At 44.6% G+C, this 21,167-nt stretch overlaps 3 protein-coding genes across 5 annotated transcripts in view; 1 reads left to right on the top strand and 2 right to left on the bottom strand.

Annotated features, from left to right (window-relative positions):
• Window positions 1-4,609: 4,609 nt before the first annotated feature.
• On the top strand, window positions 4,610-8,373 carry LOC133475689 (heat shock protein beta-1-like). 2 transcript variants are annotated; one of them, XM_061768923.1, is made up of 4 exons: window positions 4,610-6,307; window positions 6,982-7,045; window positions 7,113-7,208; window positions 7,919-8,373. In XM_061768923.1, exons 1-3 carry the CDS (start codon window positions 6,070-6,072, stop codon window positions 7,204-7,206), a joined length of 396 nt encoding a protein of 131 aa, XP_061624907.1. In that variant the 5' UTR covers window positions 4,610-6,069; the 3' UTR covers window positions 7,207-7,208; window positions 7,919-8,373. The 2 variants fall into 2 exon arrangements, with proteins under 2 accessions (XP_061624907.1, XP_061624908.1); XM_061768924.1 differs by lacking the exon at window positions 7,113-7,208 and having other exon boundaries at window positions 4,613-6,307.
• Window positions 8,374-9,414: 1,041 nt separating this feature from the next.
• hspb8 (heat shock protein b8) lies at window positions 9,415-18,248 on the bottom strand. Its single transcript, XM_061768919.1, has 3 exons — window positions 16,131-18,248; window positions 13,413-13,476; window positions 9,415-11,361 (listed from the first exon to the last, which is right to left on the bottom strand). Exons 1-3 carry the CDS (start codon window positions 16,540-16,542, stop codon window positions 11,178-11,180), a joined length of 660 nt encoding a protein of 219 aa, XP_061624903.1. The 5' UTR covers window positions 16,543-18,248; the 3' UTR covers window positions 9,415-11,177.
• A 131-nt stretch (window positions 18,249-18,379) lies between these two features.
• Window positions 18,380-21,167, bottom strand: part of srrm4 (serine/arginine repetitive matrix 4) — a 34,104-nt gene continuing 31,316 nt past the window's right edge. For both annotated transcript variants that reach the window (XM_061768877.1, XM_061768876.1), the window contains exon 14: window positions 18,380-20,394. In XM_061768877.1, the coding sequence (XP_061624861.1) occupies window positions 20,208-20,394 (187 nt within the window). In that variant the 3' untranslated portion in view covers window positions 18,380-20,207. The remainder of the gene's footprint in view (window positions 20,395-21,167) is intronic.

Below are 21,167 nucleotides of genomic sequence, written 5' to 3' on the forward strand. Positions count from 1 at the left end.
CTCGCCAGTGTGGAGTTTGCATGTTGCGTGTGCCTGCGTGGCTTTTCTCCGGGCACGACGCTTTCCTCCCACATGCCAAAAACACGCGTGCTAGGTTGATTGGAATGGAATTGGAATTGGAATTGGAATTGGAATCTAAATGGCCCGTAAGTGTGAATGTGTGCGCGAATGGTTGTTTGTTTTCGATGTGCGCTGCGATCGGCTGGCGGAGGACAAAGCGGTACAGAAAATGGAGGGATGTTTATACTGCCCCCTGGTGGCCAAGGAACGCACACCGGAAGGAACTGCACACTATCCATTGAAGTAAAGCATCAAATAGCAATGCGCATACTGTTTAATTCTTTCCATTCTTGTTAATTATGTTATTAGTTTTATGAGGTCAAATATTACACAGTTGTATTTCTCTGATTAAGAAACATTACAAGAAGATTTGCCGCTGTTTTGGGGAGGCTGGAACGGATTGATAATCTGTCCATTCGTTCCAATCGGGAGAGTCCATTTGACAGACTTTTAACATAATTAAACACAACCTTTCAAGTCTCCTAAAGTCATGAAACGACGACGCCGCCCGCATCGCGCCGCTGACCTTCTCCGACTCGGAGGGCGCGATGGCGGCGGTGGCCGTTAAGTCGCCCTGTAATTCATCCTCACGCCACCCACCCCCCCCAAAAACAAAAACAAAAAAAATGACAGCGTGCGCTAAGATGGAGGAGGCTCCCGCGTGTGCGTTAACCTTGTGATCCTGTTTTATTTCATCGTCTCCTCGCTCAGCGTGGAACATCCCCGCCGTAAAAGCTGCTCAAATTGGATTTGAGGCCCCCGGGGGCTTGGGTCCATGCTTCTTTGCTTTCCATCTTCACCACCACACACGCAGGTTCATACGGAGCGGAGAGGAGTATTGCGCTCTTCCGGACGCAGATGTGGGTTGTTGTTCTCCCGGCTCGGGGGTTCCCCGATCGCTCCGGGCACCGCTGTTGCCTCCCCCGTCCTCTTTTGGTGTTCCTTTCTCCGGACTTTGCTTTCGCTGGGGATCGCTCCAAATATTCACGAGCGCTCGCTGTCTTCCGACGTTGATCCACCACTGCGATGTCAAGGCCCGGTTGGCAGGGGGCGATGCTCGGATCAAAGATTTCGGGGTGCTGGGAGTCATTTTAGGGGGGCTTCATGTTTGGAATTATAGGAATCAGAATCAGAATCATCTTTATTTGCCAAGTATGTCCAAAAAACACACGAAGAATTTGTGCAAAGGGCGCCGAGACGTCACGCGAGTAGTGCGATAATCTGGGCCAATGTCGATTGTGCAAATGTTGCAGATACTCCTCAGTCAGATGCTACTCTGGCATGAGTGGCCAGTATTGGTCCACGAAAGATATGCAAATCGTGCGGCGTGGCGAGACGACGACAGTGAGTGCACGAGTCATGTAGAACAACATGTAGTCATGTGACAACAACAAATCGCCATGATGTAATTCCATCATTCCACATTTCATTCCTTCCTTTGTATTCCCCGACAAACTACATATTTCCATACTCCATCCCACTGCAAACGACATCAAATTCAGCCCACTGCCGGCTAGCCTGAAAGTGCACCATTGAGATTGATGCTTTATTCATCCCGCGAGGGGAAATGAAGGAATAACGATTCTATACGTCATAATCGAGTGCTGATCTAAACGAACGTAGAGTGCGCACGGGCACGCGCACAGCTGACAGCTAACAAGACGAGGATGTGAGAAACGTGATGAATGACTTCATTAGGGCGCTTCAGCTTGGAAACGTAACCTTTCCTCAAACACAAGCGGCTTGTTTGTCTTGTGTAGCGTGCGTAATTACTTTCACGTTCAGGCTGCGTTCGAATGGAACGAGCAGCGGCTGCAAAAAAAACAAACAAACGAAAAAACGCCGCTCCGGATTATTTCGCCGAGCGTTGAGTGTTTTTTTTCTTTCTCAAAGGCATCACGTTGTCGTACATCATTTCCAGTTTGGTCCCGCTACAAACTACATCATCTCCAGTTCCGTCACACAACAAGCTACATCGTTCCGAGTTCCGTTCTGCCACAAACTCCCTAATTCCCAGTTCCTCTCCGTCATTCTACATTTTGACTGGGTGACGAGCTTTCGCCCCTGCAAACTACATCATTCCGAGTTCCATCCTCTGGCCAATGTCACTATTCGGAGTTCCTTACCCCCCCTACAAACTACATCATTCCAAGCTCTATTCCCTGCAAAGTTCATTCCAACACAAACTACATTTTTTCCAAATTGGATTCCATTGCAAACTACATCATCTCACAATCAGTGTTTATCTAATAACACGCCCAAAACCGAAGACATTTATCATAAAACACATCATACTCACCAGCAACGCCGGTTATTGGATGCATTCACGCGTGCCGATTGCCACGCACGCGTTTTGCTGGTTCGAACTTGATTTTCTCTGGCCAACCAATCGGTGGACGGAGAAATGCTGAAGTCATCGAGGGCCAGTGCCAAATAGGAAATGTGAATGGTTAAATTGCAAATATAGCGAGAACACATTCTGAAGGCCGTAGGCAGATTAGACCGACACGGCAACACATAGAGGCTGAGATCTGATTGGACACAAACAAAAAAAGGGAAACGAAAAAGGACTGGAAACCCCGGCTTGGGTGACCAAACCAAAATGTCCGACTTCCTGTACAATTGTGGGCATGGCTTCTTGAGGCTTTTCTGTGCGTGTCCGCCCCATTTGCTGGAATCGGGGGCTGGTTACTTCTAACTTTCCAGGGGGCGCCGCTGAGCTGCAATACATCGCGCGGTGTGTGGCGACCACACCATTTTGGCCTGAAAGCCACGTGGGAGCCACGGAAGCGATCACCCGGAGGTGCGCAGGAAATGGCAACCCAACACCTGAATGAACAATGAACACACGCGCACGCATAAGCGTGTGCGCGGACCAGTCACAAATGTCAGCGACTTGCAAGCGGAGCCTTCGGTGCCCCGAGGGGACACACAGGCAAAGGCCAGAGTTCATTCAGTGCGGACGTGCGTTGGCTTCAGGACACGCACTCACTGCTCTCCAAAGCAACTGTTTTGTCCCACGACAAACTACATCGTCATTCCGAGTTCCGTTCCGCAGCAAGCGGCGGCGTTCCGAGTTCAATTCTGTGACAAATTGCATCTTCTTTCCGAAGTTTATTCCACTACAAATTTCATCATTCGAGCTATAAGCGTCATTGCGGAATGGTCACGTCGGCGCGTTGCCGCGTCTCAACTTGGCCGATGTGGAAAGAACTGGAGATAACTTCGCCGTGTATGCTACGCTAACGAGCACGGCCACAGGTCGACCGCATGATTGTTTGAAGCCGAACTTGCTATAATTCTGGTTTCTTCATAACTTTGCATAACATAACATTTAGTCATACAAATATGATACATGGTGTTACAAATCGTAATCATTTCAAGTCACCACGGTTGCTCGGTCACCCGAACCGGTCAGGAAGTGCTTAGGAACGCGGAAGTAGGTTGCGCATATATAATTCAAGCTGAGTTGACTTGATTCCGAGCTCGCCGTTGCGTCCAACTGCTGTTTTCCCGCAACATCGAAACCACCGAGTCACACAAACGCTTGATAGAAAGCTGAGATAATAAGCCAATGAAACCTCCGCGGCGGGCAAGAAAACATGCTAACGAGAGACAGACGCATGATTCGCACAGTCGCAAGTAGAGGGCGTCGTGTGAGAGGAGAGGAGAGGAGAGGAGAGTTTTCCTTTCAGATATCGTTTTATCAATGGAGCGATTTTGCCTTCCAAAAATATTTGGTCAGCTGGGGGGCGCCAACTGAGTTTTCTTTCCAGATATTGTTTGACAACCGGGATACGGGTGGGTGCCGGGGGGCCGCACAGCCAGGAGCCCCCCCAAATGCCCCGTGTGAGGACAAGCGAGGCCGCACATATCGCACATGCCAAAAACAGCCACCGCGTGTGGGAGTGATGATGAAGACGACGATGATGACAAATGCGGGTGGCGCCTTTTCTTCCTGTCGAATGTGGAGCTTGGCTGTCGGTGGGATCGCTGGACTATGTGGGTCCGGGTCCGGGTCCGGGTCCGGATCCAATTCGGCGCGTGATCTCAATCTGACCGCAAATTGCCACCAGACTCTGCGTTGATATCTTTGAATCTTTATCGTCGAAGCAAAAGTCCTTTGGAAAAGATTCGGACGAAATTTGGTGCTGGATGAAGAAAGAAGACTTTTCCGTGAAGAACAGAAGAACGTCACAAAATCAGACAACGGAGATGACCGAAGCAACTTTACTCATCATTAACTAGATACTACCTATCGTGCTCATCTAAGAATGAATAGACATATATTTGGGAATATTTTCATTCGACGCTAAATATTTTCCAATCCTGATATTGGCTTCCGGTCACCAGCTGCCACTGGAAATGTCCCACCAACTTGTGAAATGAATCGGCGGTCTTTGTCTCCATGCGGAGTGGCAAGACTCCACCCAAGCTATCGGCCCACCTCGTGTATTTGCCCTCCCTCCCCCCCGCCCCGCCGCCCCGCCTTGTGTTGATGGATGAGTTCATTTGCAGCAAATCTCTCCTTGGTGTTAGAGCGGGACACTGGCTTTTTGGACACACAGCTCTCGGGCGTGCGTGCGTGCGTGCGTGTGCTCGCAGCTGGAAAGAAAGCATTGGCGCACAAAGGCACGTGCGCAGTCACGCGCCATCTTGGCGCGTCCTGAAAAGCTCCACGGGGGCATCTGAAGAGAGGATGTGCTCATAAGAGGAAGCTGCGAGACGAACATATTGCCTTGTTTATCTTCGCAGGCCGTTTGAGGAGACAGCAAAGACAGCGAACACAGCCGCGGGTGCTCGCCGTCGTCATGGGGACGGCAGAGAAGCGGCCGCGGCAACAATATATTCCGATATACGGAAAAAATGTCGTGACGTAGACGGCAGAGTCCAATGCGGATTGTTTTTGACTGTGAGGCAGATGCGCGCCACTCGCGTACGTGATCAGTCACCCGCCCAGCTGGCACTCATTTAATAAGGACATATCATTACATTCGATTCATTCAATCCTTCATTCGGGGTACGCCCTGAACCGGTCGCCGGCCAATCGCAGGGCACGTAGAAACAAACGAGCATTCGCGTTCACATTCACACCTACGGGCAATTTGGAGTCTCCAATGAATGCATGTTTTCGGGGATGCCCGGAGAAAAGCCACGCAGGCACGGGGAGAACATGCAAACTCCACACAGGCCGGGCCGGAGTTGAACCCGCAACCTCACAACTGTGAGGCAGACGTGCTAAACCGGTCGTCCGTGGCCCAAATTGTATTTAAATCAGTCACTGACGGTGTACTCGCCTGACTTTGGTGCGGGCAGCGCGGGTTCAGTTCCCAGTCAGTGATGGTGCGAACGGTTGTCCGCGTCTACACGTGCCCTGCGATTGACCGGCGACCAGTTCAAGTCATCTGGGAGAGGTTCGGGCACGCCCGCGACCCGCGTGAGGAGAAGCGCCACGGAAAACGGACGGATGGACGGGTATATTTGCCGAAATTGGAATCAGGTCGGCTGAAGAATCTGCGACAGCAGCTCCTTGCCAGTGTTCTCTTTTTGGAATTTGAACTACTACCGTTGAACTCAACTCAATTCATGCAGTGAAATCTCAAAACAAAAGCACAAGTATGTTTTCAGTCAGGCATTTGCCGGGCATCCATCCAGGAAGTGCCACAACCATGCGAGGAACGTGCCGTGCCGCAAATGTGTTAAAATCCGGACGGCCGCGTGATAGAAGGCCCCAAAAGTAATAGTCGAAAGGTTTAACGTAGAGTGGAAGGCGTCTCACGAGAGTGACCGAGGCCCCGTTTCACGGTTCACCGAGGACGTGACAGGAAGTGACGGAGCGCGCCAGCTATTTGCCACGGTGCCTCCAAAAGTTATAAATAAACACCAAGTCATTGTCGAGTGGTGCTCGCGAACGCTGTAAGATGCGCACACGCCCGTCTCACGGCAGCGCTATATAAACCCGTCCCGCAATCCCGATTCTCACTCGGGAATTTGCTCCAATTCCAAGAGATGAGCCGACGTGCGCGAAGCGACGCTACGAGACACGGGCGCTGGTGGTGGTGGGACCGTCAGGACCCGGGTATTTCCCCGGCGCTGGCCCCCTGCGCGCCCCTCTTCGCTCCCCACGTCCGGAGGCCCGACGACGGGCGCGAGGACCAGCGCAGGTGGCGGGTCGACCTGGACGTGGCGCACTTTTCCCCGGAGGAGATTTCCGTTCGCGTCCGAGACGGCTTTCTGCAAGTCGCAGGTGCGTTATCGTCACATTTTAGGGGGCTTTGACAAACTTGTTTTCTTGGCTCCTGGCAAAAGTGGGTCGATTTGAGGTGTACATGATATGGAAAGGTTAATTGGAACGTAACAAATATCCGAGACGCATACAAAACCTTTACAACAGGAGAAAAACAAATCCAAGTCACACAACAATAAAGCTGTAAGATTACATAAAAAACAAATATGAAAATAAAGTCTAAACATAAGGGGAAAAAAATGGAATATAGTCGAAATAGTACAAGCAAAAAAAGTGAGCATTTTAGGAAAAAACTGCTCCTAAGTCATGATTCATTTCAAATGTATTGCACATAAAAGATATATGCATGATACATTGCACCTACATACAAGTTTCAAAAAGCGCACAGTTCTTAAAGATGAAACGCTAAAGGCGCGCTGAACTTCAAAGTAAACTCCAACTGAAGCGGGGCCGGGGGCCGCAAATTCCGAAAATGCTGCGTTTTCGAGCAAAAGCAAAGGTGGGGAAAAGGCGGAAGGCGGGCGGGACGTTAAGTAACTTGATCGCCGATAAGGATGAAGCGAATGCGGCTCATTGTGTTTTCTGTGCGCGGTATCGAAATGAGCGCAAAAGAAAAAAGACCAAAAGGAAGGACTTGTTCTCTTTGACTTGTTCGTGTCGTCACATTACCGCAGGAAGACACGAGGAGAAGCCCGACCGGCACGGGTTCATCTCCAGATGCTTCACGTGGAAATACAAGTGAGTCAAATAAGGCGACGACACTTTTACTTCATAACAGTTTGCCGTGGCGTGGCGTCTTCTTCAGGCTCCCGGCAGAGATGGACGTCAGCAAAATGGTGTCGTCGCTATCCGCGGACGGCGTCCTGACCGCGGAAGGTCGCGCGTCGGCGCTCCGATAAAGGTGCCCGAACTCGTGCGCTTCTTTCTGACAGTTAGGGCCCGAGCACCAGGCAGTTCCCAGTTCTCAGTCTCGCACATGGAAAGTTGAAAAAAAAGAACCGGGTGGGCGTGTCCGTCATGACACGACGCACAAAAAAGTCTCAAGGACCCAGATCAGGAAGTCGGCCATTTTGGTTTGAAGCATCGGGTTCGAGAAAGACAGGCGATGCAAAATTGAGGGTTTTTGGTTTTCTTTTGTTTTTGCTGACATCGTCTAATGTGGGAGGAGCCTGGCGTCAAATGATCATTTGGCGGATTGGACATGGAAACAAATTCTCAAATTGGATAAAAAACATTTGATTTGTCGTGAGGTCAACATGATATCATGTTTTACACATACTGTGGCCATATAATGCAACAAACAAATTATCATGCATTTCCATTTCATCATGCTTTGTTATCAGTTTAGAATTTGTTTCAAAAACAAATGTAGTTAATTCTAAAATATCGATCGAGTTTTAATCCACTTTCCCCCCCATGGAAACACCCAGGGGTCCTGTTAATGCATTCATCCAAAATGAATAGTGATCCAAATGTAATTCAAATGATATAAGTTCAAGCCATTGATATAGTTCCACGACTATAACGTTTTCATCAGGGTAACTTGGAATTGCAACCAATTACATTTCCACAGTCATCTTGCCAACACTGGTTATTTATTCCTAAAAACAGGTGGAGATTGAGGTTGCGCTAGAAGAAGAAGAAGAAGAAGAAGAAGAAGAAGAAGGAGGAGGAAAAACCCTGGAGAGCAGCCCACTACCGGAAGCTTCCCCAGCTGAAGACGAGCGTGCCGGAGCCCTGCGGCGTGACCGAGGCCGCCAACAGGAGGAGGAGGAGGAGGATGAGGAGAGTGAGGAAGAAGAGGGCCACGGAGAGCCAGCTGGTCACGGACAGCGGCCTTCAGATGGCGACGCAACGGAGAATCTTCCGGATGTTCCGCAGCTGCCACTCGAAGAGGGTGAAGTGACGGCAGAGGCGGGCGACTCCGGGGAAGCGGCCCGGCCCGAGGAGCGGCAATGAGGAGGAACGGGTGGTTGCCGCGGAGACGCCTTCGGCTCGCCTATATTAAGGCTCAAAATTCAGTACGGTGGACCCCCGCTACTCGCGGAGGACAGGGACCGGGTCAAACCGCGAAGAGAGAAAATACGCATATAAGCAACGCCCGATTTTATTGCATTGAAAAAAAACCTAAAAACTATTGGAAATAGTATAAATATAAATGTGAATAGTTGAACCACGAGTATGCGGGGGTCCACTGTGTATTTATTTACACAGCCGTGCCTTGAGATACAAGTTGAATTTGTTCTGCGACCACGCTCTTAACACTTGTATCTCAAATGATCTTTCCTCATCGAAAGGAAAAAACATAACAAAAGGTTTTTTTTATAAAGTAAATAGGACTCCGTAATATGAAAACGTAATAACATGACCAAACAGAATGTACAGGATTAAACAGTGCATCATGATGAATTCACTGCAATTCCTTGTCATGTGGGACTCGGCCACCGGGAGCAGTATACTACAATCATGAAATGCACAAACGAAGAAGACTTTCACAACTGCTCAGTAAACTGCAATCAAATAATCTCGACATATACACAGAGAAGGTCACAACTCATGAAAAAGCCAAAGTCATTTTTGTCATTTTCTGCAAATATGCCTGCAAGTGTTGTTGTATTGTCTATCTACATATTTTGATGCAGCGCTTATGATCAAATATCTGTTGCTTGAAGGGTTAAAAGTTTGAACAGGACATGGATGCTATTTCTATTAGCCAGTCTATGGCGTTTTGGCTTGCGCTTAGCATTAAGCTAGTGGAATTCCTTAAGTTGTATTTAAGTTTATTAAATACACAAACTGTTTAGTTTGACACGAGACCTCAGCTGGGAGTAGCATAAAAAAGCTAGCAAGTAAAAAAACAAAAGCACACTTGTATCTTGAAAAACTTGTATCTTGTATCTCGAGGCACCCCCGTATCGACTGTATCGCGTCATGCGTACGCCGGAGCGCCAATAAAGCAGCAGCACGTCAAATCCATGTACTGCGCTCATTTGACTGCTCGATAACGCTCGCAAAGGTTGACAGGTGACATGTTGCCCATGCCAGAAACCAACAATGCCATTTTGTAGTGCTGTGGTAAACAGAAATATACATTCGAGGACCAAAGGTTTCGGGGTGCTGGGATTCAGCTTCCGTGACTTTAATGTGATGACTTGTACATGACACAGCAACTAACTTCTCTCATTCCACTTCCGACAGAGGGCAGCGGTACTATCTGCCCGCTGGAATCCTTTGCTATAGCTAAAACAACAACAACAACAACAACAACAACAAACCAGCATAAACAGTGACCTACGATTAAAATGGTGGCACAAACCATTTTTGCTGTATTATTTTGTTCTTCAAATATTATGTGTTTAACAAGCTACTGTATTGTGGTTTTAAACTTTACTAAGTTGTTTAAAAAAACAGTTAAAAATGTTTAGGGGTGCTGGAATTCATTTAAAAAGGAACATTTCAAATGGTTCTTACTTAATTGTCAACGTTTGCATTGAATTTTTGGTGCCGTAGGAAAGCAAATGTGGTGAGCATGCGGCGCGATGGGCGGCGCCCGAGCGCCCTCTAGTGACCGGTCGCCAGCGCTGGCTGAGAATGGCGTGACGACCGAACGACGACTGCGCCAACGCTGACCGAAAAGCAGTGAAAATGACATTTTAAACGTCTAAAAACATCATTTCCCCATTTCCGAACCAATTACTAGCACTGGGAGTAAGTAAGTTACAAAAATAGATTTTGCATTTTCCAAACGTTGCGACCAATCGCTGCTACTGCTAGCAAGAACGATTGACACGTCGACTGAAAAAAATCCAATGTGGAAAATAAAAAAAAAACAAGTCCGTTGCTGAGAAAGTTATGAGTCAAAAATGATTTCCCATTTGCAAACCACCTTCTCATCGCTGCAATTATTGACACGCGACCGCTCGATGAAATGATTGTCTGCTCAAACGCTAACTGGAAAAGTGCAAAAGAAGTCGTCTCACGTTTTCGAAACATCAAAGCGACGGCGACGCTGCCGCGGCAACCCCGTAGCTCCTGTACCTAGCTTGAATGACGCGGCGAGCGACCAATGAGGGACCAGTTCCTGCAAAAGCGTGCCGATCCATCAACGGACGAAACGAAGACGCGCGCTCACCTGCGCGCCAAAAGTGCTACTTAGTTGGACATTTGATTGCATCAGAAACAAACAAACAAACAACAACAAAACTCAATTAGAAAAGAAACCAATGCAAACGCAGACTTTTATCCAGATGAAGAGTCCACATGAAGACTATTTACAAAACAGCACACACAACAGGAAGACATTTTGGCTTTTCTCGGCCATTTTGAGTGAAGTGATGCAAAAATAAAGGTTGCAAATCAATCGAGTTCTTGCGCCGACATTGAATAAAAGGTCCTGGAAGGTCGAAAGTGGGTACTGACAATTTGGAAGACGGAAACAGATTTGACCTTTGACCCCAGCCACCCCAGCCTTCTTGGATTTGTAAAAAAAAAAAAAAAAAAATCAATTGAGTTCTTGTTGTGGCACCAAACAAATTGGACATCAATTTAAGACCGGGTACCCGTTAGAACGGCTGATCCTGGGAAAAACAAAAACACCTCCTTGGATCTGTCCAAAATCAACAGGGCTCTTGCGCAAGTCTTGAACTAAACTAACAAAAATCAGACACGAGTTCTCATTTAAGTCCTAAAAGCCTCCAATGTTCAGTGCTTCATTCTTTGCATGATGTCATGGTATTGCGCAATAATGTGCAACACCATGACCTCATACATTTTGTCATCGGACACAAACAATGTGAAAAAAAAAAAAAAAGGTCATTTTGTTCAATCTATGAGACTGGAGGTAAAGGAGAGAGAGAGAGGGTGCGTTTGTTTAGTGCACCGGCGCCTCCTGGAGCTTAGGGGCGGAGTCCGCGTCCTCCTCGGGCGGCGGCGGCGGTGGCGTCGCGGCGTCGCTGAAGAGGTAATATGGCGGCGTCTGGCGAGCCTCGATGATGAGCACGCCCTCGGGAGACAGCGAGGCGAACACCGTCAGAGGGTCCACGTCCATCGGGATCCTGGCGGGGGGACGCATGGAGCGTGTTAGCTTAGCATGGACGAGAGATTTTTTTCTTTTTTTTACCCAAACGCACAAAATGTATTTTTGAATTGAAAAAAAAGAAGCATTTATCTTGGAAATGACCAAATTAAAAAGAATAGTCAAATGTTTTCTTGCATATGGATGAAAAAAGCTTTTATGTAAAAACGGATTATGTCAGATCAATTATAATTACATTAATAAATAATTGGTGTAATTATTGAAGTTAAATCAATCATAACATAAACTAAAGATGTGAATGAATTGTTCTATTATTAAAATAAAGATAGATTTGAATTCTTTTCCAATTTTATTTGATTAACTATATTAACTATATTATTGGTTGATTCTAAATTATAATGAAAAATAATGATCATTCTAATCTTATTATCAAAAGAAACACTTTTCCATACGGTACGCACATCACATTTTCCATCCAACGCGCCTCACTGTGTTGAGGTTGCCGGTTCAAATCCGGGCACGGGCGTTTGCAAACCCTCGCGAGCACGGACGGGGACCCGACGCTGAGAATGAATTATTGTCGGTATGATTCAAATTCGTCCATTTCACGCCAACATTTAAGCGTCCCCCGCCATACGAAGAACTTTGAAAACTCAAATGTGGCCCTTGAGCACAAGTTCAAAAGCCTCGGAAAGCGCGCGTCAGGGTGGCGAGAGTTGAAGGCGAGGATCCGCGCGATGCCTTTTCCAAATAAGGCCGTCGGGGAGACGCTTCTCTCCGCCGAGTCAGCGTACGCATCCGCCTGGCTGGAATGTTCCTCATTAGAGAAAAAGACGGGACGCGGACAGTCGGAATGCCACCCGGGCTATTTATAGTAACCGGGGGGGGTGGGGACTCCAATCGGGGTCGGGGGCACGAGGCGCACCCGAGCGACAGCTGAGGTCGGATATTCCGAGACGAGCGATCCTGCGGCGCGCACGCGTGACAAACCTTCGCATATCGTGCTGCCCTGACGTCAGACCAGCTTACAATTACAAGTTACACTGTGGAAAATGTCACAGTCGTCTCCATGACGTCTCCGCAAAGAAGCTCAAACTCATTTCACTTGATGACATTTGCATGACTTTGCTCAATTTTGAAGGAAGGCATCAACAATGGATGTTTTTCTTGACAAAGAAATGATGTAAATGTAATGTAAAGACTTTTTTAAAAATGTGTTTGGGTACAGTATGTGCATAACATGATACCATGTTGACCTCATGACAAATGTGTACATTTTAGACAATATGGCTTCATATGACCCAGATACGTGATATAGAAGCATAGAATATCCCATAACCCAGATAAGTGAAGGTCCCATCGAAAAGGAAATGTTCTATTACGTGTTCAAAAGTGTTGCTATGTGTCGAACCTTGTCAAAATCGCACACGAACTGCGAGATCGCGCCGCAACGTGCTGGTTGTCCTTCATTAAATATGTAGCGGAGGCCGCATTTGCAATGAAAACATCGCAGGCCATCACGTTGATTTCATCGCGGCTGCTAAAATCACGCTCGCGATTCAAATTCGATTCATTGTGCGGCGGCAGCGCTGTGTGAAATCAACTCGACTTCCCAACAAGATAGATAGATAGATAGATAGATAGATAGATAGATAGATAGATAGATAGATAGATAGATAGATAGATAGATAGATAGATAGATAGATAGATAGTGGGTGGCACGGTGGGCGACTTGTTAGCACGTCTGCCTCACAGTTGTGAGGTTGTGTGTTCAAATCCGGCATGTCCCCCCCGTGCCTGCGTGGCTTTTCTCCGGGTATTCTGGTATTTCCTCCCACATCCCAAAAACACGCATGCTAGGTTGACCGAAGACTCTAAATTGCCCGTAGGCGTCAACGTGAGTGCCAATGGTTGATGGTTTCTACGTGCCCTGCGATTGGCTGGCGACCGGTTCAGGGCGTACCCCGCCTCTCGCCCGGAGCCATCTTCTGACCTCATCTCGGCTGGTTTAGAAAACATGGAAGGATCTTACTTCCATGACATTCGCACCCACGCAAAACGATGACTCACTGGATCTTCTTGGTGAAGTTCTTGGTGACGATTCCTCCTTCCTCTTGCTTCTCTTCGTGTTTTCCTGTTGGGAAGAAGACAAGTCAGTCAAAACCCACTGCGTGTGTTCAGCTATTATTTTTATTTTGGACTGATGGCCGCCCGCCCAATCCTCCCCTTCCAAGCGCCGTTGATGTCTTTCATATCTCTGCGGCCTGCAAGCAGCTGCTAAATGTCAGCTGTGGCGTCGGCGACGTGGCCTTCTTCAACCCCGCCCGCCGCCTTCCTCGAGTGCCGGACGCACGTAAAAAGCTCAGGAGAAGCAACGCTCTCTGCTCGTGGCCATTTCAACCAGTGCGCTGATTTGTGTGCGCAATCACGCGCGTTCCAAAGGTGCTGGGTAACGTGTTCTGGAAACTTGTGCACTGCTGTGTGTCATCAGGCACACACACACACACACACACGCACGTGTTTGGTCAACGTAAGACCTGGTGGAGCTGAGTTACATCCAGGAGTGGCAAAATGAGCCTAAAATGGCTGCTTCAAAGCTAAATGGCAGACAGTCGCTGGGCTTTGTCCAACATTTTTTGCTGGGTCTACTACGCATGATAGACACAGCTACCAAGATCCACGTGGCTAAATGAAACTGGCTTTTGGGGGCTGCATTTTTTGAAATAGAATTCTCGACCGCGACACTGAGCAAGGATGGCAACTTCAAAGCAAAATGCTAGACTTGCTGTGTGTTTTGGGGGCATGGCTTCTTAAGATTTGGTCTGGATCTACTTCTTCAGTCTTTTCGAATCATCACGGTAGGCCGAGGTGCCTTACAGTATACCTCCAAAACTAAAATGGCTGACTTCCTGTGTGTTTGTTTTGATTGAATCAAGAAGCATTGGTGACTTCCCGGCTGCTCTCCGAGTCACACCGCTAACATCTGATCTTGCGTTTCCTGCTCTGCGTGATCACCTTGGGCCTCCGGAAATGCTCGTGTCGCACTTTCCCAACGAGGTCAGGCCTCCGGTGACAGGCGCTGACTGAATTCACGACCCGACTGGCACAGCGCACGTCTTTTACGCGAGGGGGGCGGGGTTAAACGGGACGAGCATTCGCGGTAAACCCGTGCGACTGAACACGACGAGCGCCACGCCGACGACACGGAACTTCCAGAACATTCTGTCCGCTGCGTTGACAACAGCGAGACATTTGTCCGACGGCTCGGAGCTAAATCCGGCTCGCCGAGGGAACGACAGCGACGCTCCAGGAATGCGCGACAGGTGTCCGTCCGAGCGACCGAGAAATCAGTTTTCAAAGTAGAGACGCTCGCTGGAACCGCTCGCTACGCAACTGTGCACCAGAAGAAATTACAGTCATGCAAACGTGGCCATTAAATTGCTGTACTGGGGGGGAGACTATTTCAAAAAGATTTTTAAATAATAAGAAAATACAAAAACTCCAGAGTGCACTTCAAAAAAAAAAAGCAGTTGGATTAGAAATGAAAGACCATTAAAGTAGGAAAAAAATAAAAAATAAATAAATAGAAAATAAAAAAAAGTTTTTCAAATTTGATAATTATCTGAGAGTATTTTCCAGAATAAATTGAAACATTTGAAGAATAAAAATTGAAAAAATCTTTTTTTAGGGTGTTTTTAGAAATAAATATATTTGACACTTCCAGAAGATCTTTTCTTCTGAAGAAAAAATAGAATTTTAGGAGAACATTTTCGGAATGTTGTCAAAATAAATAAATAATAAAATAATAAAATAAATAGTTGCATTATTAGAATTAAGAATTTTGAGAATTGCAAACATTTTTTTTAATTTAAAAAAGCATTGCAAGATTCTTTTTAGAGAGTTAAAACTCTTTTAAACAAAAACCGAAGAAAATTGTTGCAATCATGAATTTCTGACTCAAAATATTGCAAAAATAAAATTTCAACTTCCCCAGAAAATATTAGTCCAAAAAAAACAGTGTTAGGGTTTTAAGAGGAAAGAAAACTTAACAATGCAAATTTAAATGTGAAACTTTTAAAGGAAAAGTAAATTTGTGAGACTTTTAAGGGGAAACATTCTGGATATTATAAAAATATGATTTGTATTTTTGAATTCATTGAAGAAAAAACATTTGAGAAAATGATTGCAATTGTATGACAATGAAGACAAAATATTGTGAGAATAAACCTAAAATTTGAAAAAATATTTTTAAAAAGTTACAAAAATCAGTTTGAAACTTTCTTTACAAAATGCTCCTTGAAAATGATAAGAGTACAAAAATAAGAAATTAGTAATGTATGATTTAATGATTTAATTTTGTTTAGGATTTTATGATTTGAAAACTGTACAAGAGTTTTTTTTTAACCGAGATAAAATACTGGATCAATTTGAAACTCTAAATAATTTGTTTTTAAAAAGAAATCTATGGAATTGAATGAGAAAAAAAGTCTAAATGTTACAAAATGAATCTTTGTCGGGAAAAAAAAGCATTTCAAATTCTCCTTGAAAAAAAATCAAGCTTAAACACCTACTGAGAAGACTGTAGCGTACGATTTTGTTCTTGTTTATGATTTTGCAATTGTACAAGAATTTTTCTTTTCTTTTAACTACACCAATAAACGAACAAAAAATATAGGTAAATGTTATAACAGTAACTTTTTTATTTTTTATTTTTTTTATTTTACGAGAAAACAGTTGTGGTACTAAATAGGGCAAAAAACGGTAAGAATACGATTTTGTTGCGCTCACCTGACACTTCGACGAATCCTTCCCTGGTTTTGATGTTGAGTTCGTGCGCCTTGAAGCTGTGCACGTTGACGCACACTTTCCACGGTTCCCCCGGCGCGCCGCCGACGGGCGAGCTCCCCGGCGACGCCTCGCCGTACCGTCCGGCGCCGTACAGCGGCCCCGCGCCCGATTGTCGCTGCCGGCGTTCCGGGAAGGCCGCCCGCAGGCCGCTCCCGAAGGGCGCCGCCGAGCTCAGGCGGGAGCCGAGCCGGCCCGGCCTCGCCCAGCCGGGCCAGTCCACGGACAGGTCGTCCGGGAAGGGCGGTAAGCCGAAGTCGTCGTCGGCCAGGAAGCGCGAGGCCATAGACTCTCCGAACGGGTCCCGCGGGAACCTCTGGCGCCCGCCCACGGCGTAAAAGTCTCCCTCGGCCATGTCCGATCAAAGTCAACAGAACTCGTCAAGTCAAGTCCAGTCAAGTCCAGTCCAGTCCAGTCCAGTCCAGTCCAGTCTATTTGTATAGGCCTTAATCACCAAAGAGTCCCAGAGGCCTTGAAAGGAGTGTGGAGCGGCTGGCGCATCACCGTCCGCGTCCAATGTGCAAAAAGGACTGAACGGCCGGCCCCGCCTGCGGCTCTCTTTTTATAGCGGCTCAAGTCTCTGGAAAGCGCCCGAGCAGCGTGGAAGGCTGTAAAAAATCACCCCCCACCGACTTCACAAACTCCTTTAAAGACCCCTTCAAACTTCAAACAGTGAACACAATCGACTTCGCCTCACTGCAATAACTCTTCAGTCCTCATTTTGGTGACCAAAAAGACTTGATTTAAAGCTGTGCAACTGGCGTCCGGCGGACACTTTTTACAGCGTTGCCCCCCTTCAATAAATGAGTCACGCCGGCTCGAATAGAAGGCGAGTCAAGCGGCTGAAGTCAGCGCACCGATTCAGCGCAGCAAAATAAACATACTGGTGTTTTTTTAACCTCCACAAGAGGGTTTGCTCATGTTTATTGGGAACACACAGCAGCAGTTGACACACACTCACGTGATGCCAATGGAACACACCGAAAACGTCACCGAATCGCTGGTCGCGACAGACACGACGGGTCAAAGACGACGACGGGGGCCGGGGCTTGGGGCCACAATGAAGAGAAATAATATTCATGTTTTCACAGTTTGAGGAGAAAAATGTGACCATTTGATGGGGTCTTTTTCAAAAATCTGTTCGTTTTTCAAGAACAACTTAATGCCACCTTCCTTTTTCTCTCGAAATTCTTTTTTTTTTCTTGTAAAAATTGCACAAGTTTGTCACGATTTCTTTTTTTTCATCTGAATTTTGTAACAATTTTGAAATATTTTTTGAATACCTTTAAAGTAAAAATCAAAAACAGCAAAATATTCAATAATCAGTTTTTTGTATACTTTGTGACAAATTTTGAAATATTTTTTCTCAAACCTTTACAATACATTTTTGCAAAATGAGGGCGGATTACAGGATTAGGGTCACACACTGAAATAAAATACTTCATTTTCAATTGCACATGGTTAAAATGTGGTAAATCATTTTCCTCTCTTAAAAAAATATATCAAATAATATATGTTCATGTAACACATTTTAATCATGTACAACCGATCTACATGTTTGAATTAAGCAAATTGAAAGGATTTATTCAGTATGTGGCACAATTTTACAAGCAATAATTAATTGTTTTTTTTTACAATGGAAAAAAAAATATCGGAATTTTGTTTTGTTTTTTGTTTGCCAGAATTTTCACATCGTGTTTTTTTCTTTAAAAGCCTTACAATTTTACAAGAATTTTTTGAAATAAAAAAATCATATTTTTGATTCATTAAAAATCAACATTTTGAAAGAACAGAGTCAAAACATAAATAATTACAAGAAACAATACATTTGGAAAAAAAATTAACAACATAATGAGACAATTGTCAGTATGTCACATTTTTGCAAAAATAAGTTCTACATTTTTCCAAACTTTTCGAGAAAACTGCTGCAAAGTTCGCACGATTTTTTTTCTGAATATAGAAAAATTTGCAGCCAATCAGGAAAAAATTATAAGGTGAAAATTGTCAATATTTTCCAAGAATAAATCCAGAAATGTATGAGAAAATATTTGGAATTGTTCAAAAATAAATTCCAATATTTAGTCATTCATTTATTTATTTATTTTTAATCTATTCATTTTATTAATTTTCTACTTATTCTATATAGTTATTATTTTTATGTCACACTTAAAACAAATATTAGGAGAAAATACTGTATGTGTCACAGTTTTATGAGGAAATTATTCCAAATTTTCCAAGAAATGTTTTCGCTTCCTTCATTGTGGTCCAAACACTGCCGAGTGCAAAAACAAACTCGACGGATGAAAACATTTGGATTTTTTTGGCACATCATTCAAAAACATAAAAGTTCCATTTGGCACAGATTTTGCATATTTACATACAGATCCATATCTACACAGGAGTAACCACAGGACGAGAAGAAACAACCTCATTCCTCTAGACATGTCTCCGATTAATAATAACATTATTATCATGATTAAACAATTCCCAGCAATTTTACAACACAATTATCTTGTTGACGTTTGACATCCGGCGAAACGACAACAGAAAGTCATTTTCAGAGTGTATCGAGCTGAAGATGAAAAGTTGGACAAGAACACCACGCCGTTGCTCATCGTTAGCTTGCTTAGCTTAGCACAAAGTGACGCTACAGCTCACGACAGCAAAGCTGAAAAATAAAAATCTACTCATCAATACTGTCTTGTCGCAGTTAAGATCACCAAGCTCAACTAAAAACCAATCGAAATGTTTTTGTTTCTCCACATTTTTACAGATTCAAAGCGTGCAAGCTAACAGATTACCTCGCTAGTAGCTAGGCGGTATTCTCACGTAATGCCAGCCAAGACGGAAAATAAATGTCAAAGTGTTAATTGTTTTGCTTTTTGGAAACCAAAAGGCAGGCGCAAAAACTAACAGATTAGCCCATTAGCTGCTATGCTAACCCGAGCGTAGACATTTTACTTACACGCTAACCTAGTAACTAGGCAGGTATTCGATATTCTCACATAACTTCAGGCAAAAAAGCCACACAAAAAAAAAAAAAAAAAAAAAATCAAATGATTAATTGGATTCTTTTTTGTTTACACACAAGCCCTATGCTAACCGTAGAGCGTAGGGGTTCCGCTTACCACCGAAGATAGTAGCTAGGCGGCTGGCTCTTGTGGATGTCAAACTATTCATCATCATCTTCTTTCATAACCCAAAAGGCCGACTTTTTCGTTGATATTTTTTTTTTCCGACAAGTACATGAATTATTGACACGGCGTGTGTGCTAACAAGAAATGGAGATGTTGCATAGAGAGATTGACCACTACAACAAAGCAATAAACATTGAAATAACCCATACATATGTATGTATGCGCTTGGAGACACTACATTAATATTCAACTGTATCCAGATGCTCAACGTATAAGAAACGCTGTTCATTCCCCTTCGGCTCCTACTTGACGTCCTTTGAAAATATTGATTCTGGCAATCTTGAAATACATTGCAGTGATGTTGCGCTTCTGATATTTGGATTGTTTGCACTTGCTCCCGGGAGAGAGTCATTTGACATTAGCGACTGTAGACACTTTTCCTGCTGCAGTTTTGGGTGATAAGCGGATATTCAATTCATCGTTTCAGCTTTAGAGTCCGCTACGAGCCCCGATTCCAACGTAGTAGGGATGTTGTGTAGAAGGTAAATAAAAAGAGCACGATGATTTGCAAATCCTTTTCAACCTACATTCAATTGAATACTCTACAAAGACAAGATATTCAATGATCAAACTGATGAACGTTATTGTGTTTTTGCAAATATTCTCACATTTTGAATTTGATGCCAGTGCTTGGCTTCAATTCTAGCTCCTGTCCTGTCCTCGAAACATCTTCAACCATTTAAAAGCAACAACAAATCCCTGAAAAGGACTTTGGATGGGGAGGTGGATTTGACGTTGGAAAGTCTCCGGGTGCCACAGCTAATAATGAACACCCGAAAATGAGAACATCGATTTTGTATTTTTTTTTTTTGGTCGGGGGCGACTAATACCTGCTGGCGCTGCGGCAGCGTGCCCCAAAACTCCACGACGAGCCGCGGCTGACGCTCCCGCAGGACGAAGACGAGGAGGAGCTCCGAGCGCGAGAGCGGTATCGCGATGACGGGTTGCTCCGGGACGACCACGAAGGGCTGGCGCTGCGCCGGAAGTACGGCACGGGCCTCTTGCGGGCGCTGCGGGCCACCAAACGGGAAAATGCTTGCAAGTCACTGCTTTTTCCGAATATGTTGGTAGTTTGACTGTATATTTTTCGTGTAATATTTTTCTAATATGTTAATGTTATGTAATATATATATATATATATATATATATATATATATATATATGTGTGTCTCAAATATTTTGGTGTTTTTTAAATAATTTTATTGTATTTTTTAATCCAATATCTGAATATATTATTTACCCACTAAAATATACCGAAATATACTGCATTTATATTTGTGTATTTCTGTCAGATTTTTTTATATGCATTTTTCCCTATTTTTTGTTTTTATTTTTGTATTTTTCATCCAATATCTTTCCAATTTTCCCTCAGAATTGTTTCTTTTTCTAATATCACTGTCATCCAATATTTCCCCACTAATAAGTACTTTTTCAGGAATATATACTGTCTTTGTATATTTTTTGATTCTATTAATATGAATGTATTTTTTCATCCAGTATTTGTGTATTTTGTTCTTACTTTTCTTAGTGTCTTGGTATTTTTCCCAATATCGGTGAATGAATTGCACTTCCACAGCGCTTCAACGAGACTGCCCAAAGCGCTTCAGAGATGCTCACACATTCATCCACCAATGGGCCGCTGCTGTCCTGCATGGCGCTGCCAGGCCCAATATTAGTGTATTTCGCATCGACTATTTTTCCATTTATTTTTCCAAAGAGATACATATTTTCTTCTTAATATTATTATTATTGTTTTAAATGTATTTTTTCATCTGTTTTTTCC

Source organism: Phyllopteryx taeniolatus, chromosome 3 (genome assembly GCF_024500385.1).
Source record: "Phyllopteryx taeniolatus isolate TA_2022b chromosome 3, UOR_Ptae_1.2, whole genome shotgun sequence".
NCBI lineage: Eukaryota > Metazoa > Chordata > Actinopteri > Syngnathiformes > Syngnathidae > Phyllopteryx > Phyllopteryx taeniolatus.

Coding starts and splice junctions, on each gene's coding strand:
- LOC133475689 (XM_061768923.1), top strand. CDS start 6,070: ATGAGCCGACGTGCGCGAAGCGACGCTACGAGACACGGGCGCTGGTGG. Junction 6,308..6,981: donor CGGCTTTCTGCAAGTCGCAG/GTGCGTTATCGT, acceptor ACATTACCGCAG/GAAGACACGAGGAGAAGCCC. Junction 7,046..7,112: donor TGCTTCACGTGGAAATACAA/GTGAGTCAAATA, acceptor CGTCTTCTTCAG/GCTCCCGGCAGAGATGGACG.
- hspb8 (XM_061768919.1), bottom strand. CDS start 16,542: ATGGCCGAGGGAGACTTTTACGCCGTGGGCGGGCGCCAGAGGTTCCCG. Junction 13,477..16,130: donor AGGATTCGTCGAAGTGTCAG/GTGAGCGCAACA, acceptor TCTTCCCAACAG/GAAAACACGAAGAGAAGCAA. Junction 11,362..13,412: donor AACTTCACCAAGAAGATCCA/GTGAGTCATCGT, acceptor TCCCCCCGCCAG/GATCCCGATGGACGTGGACC.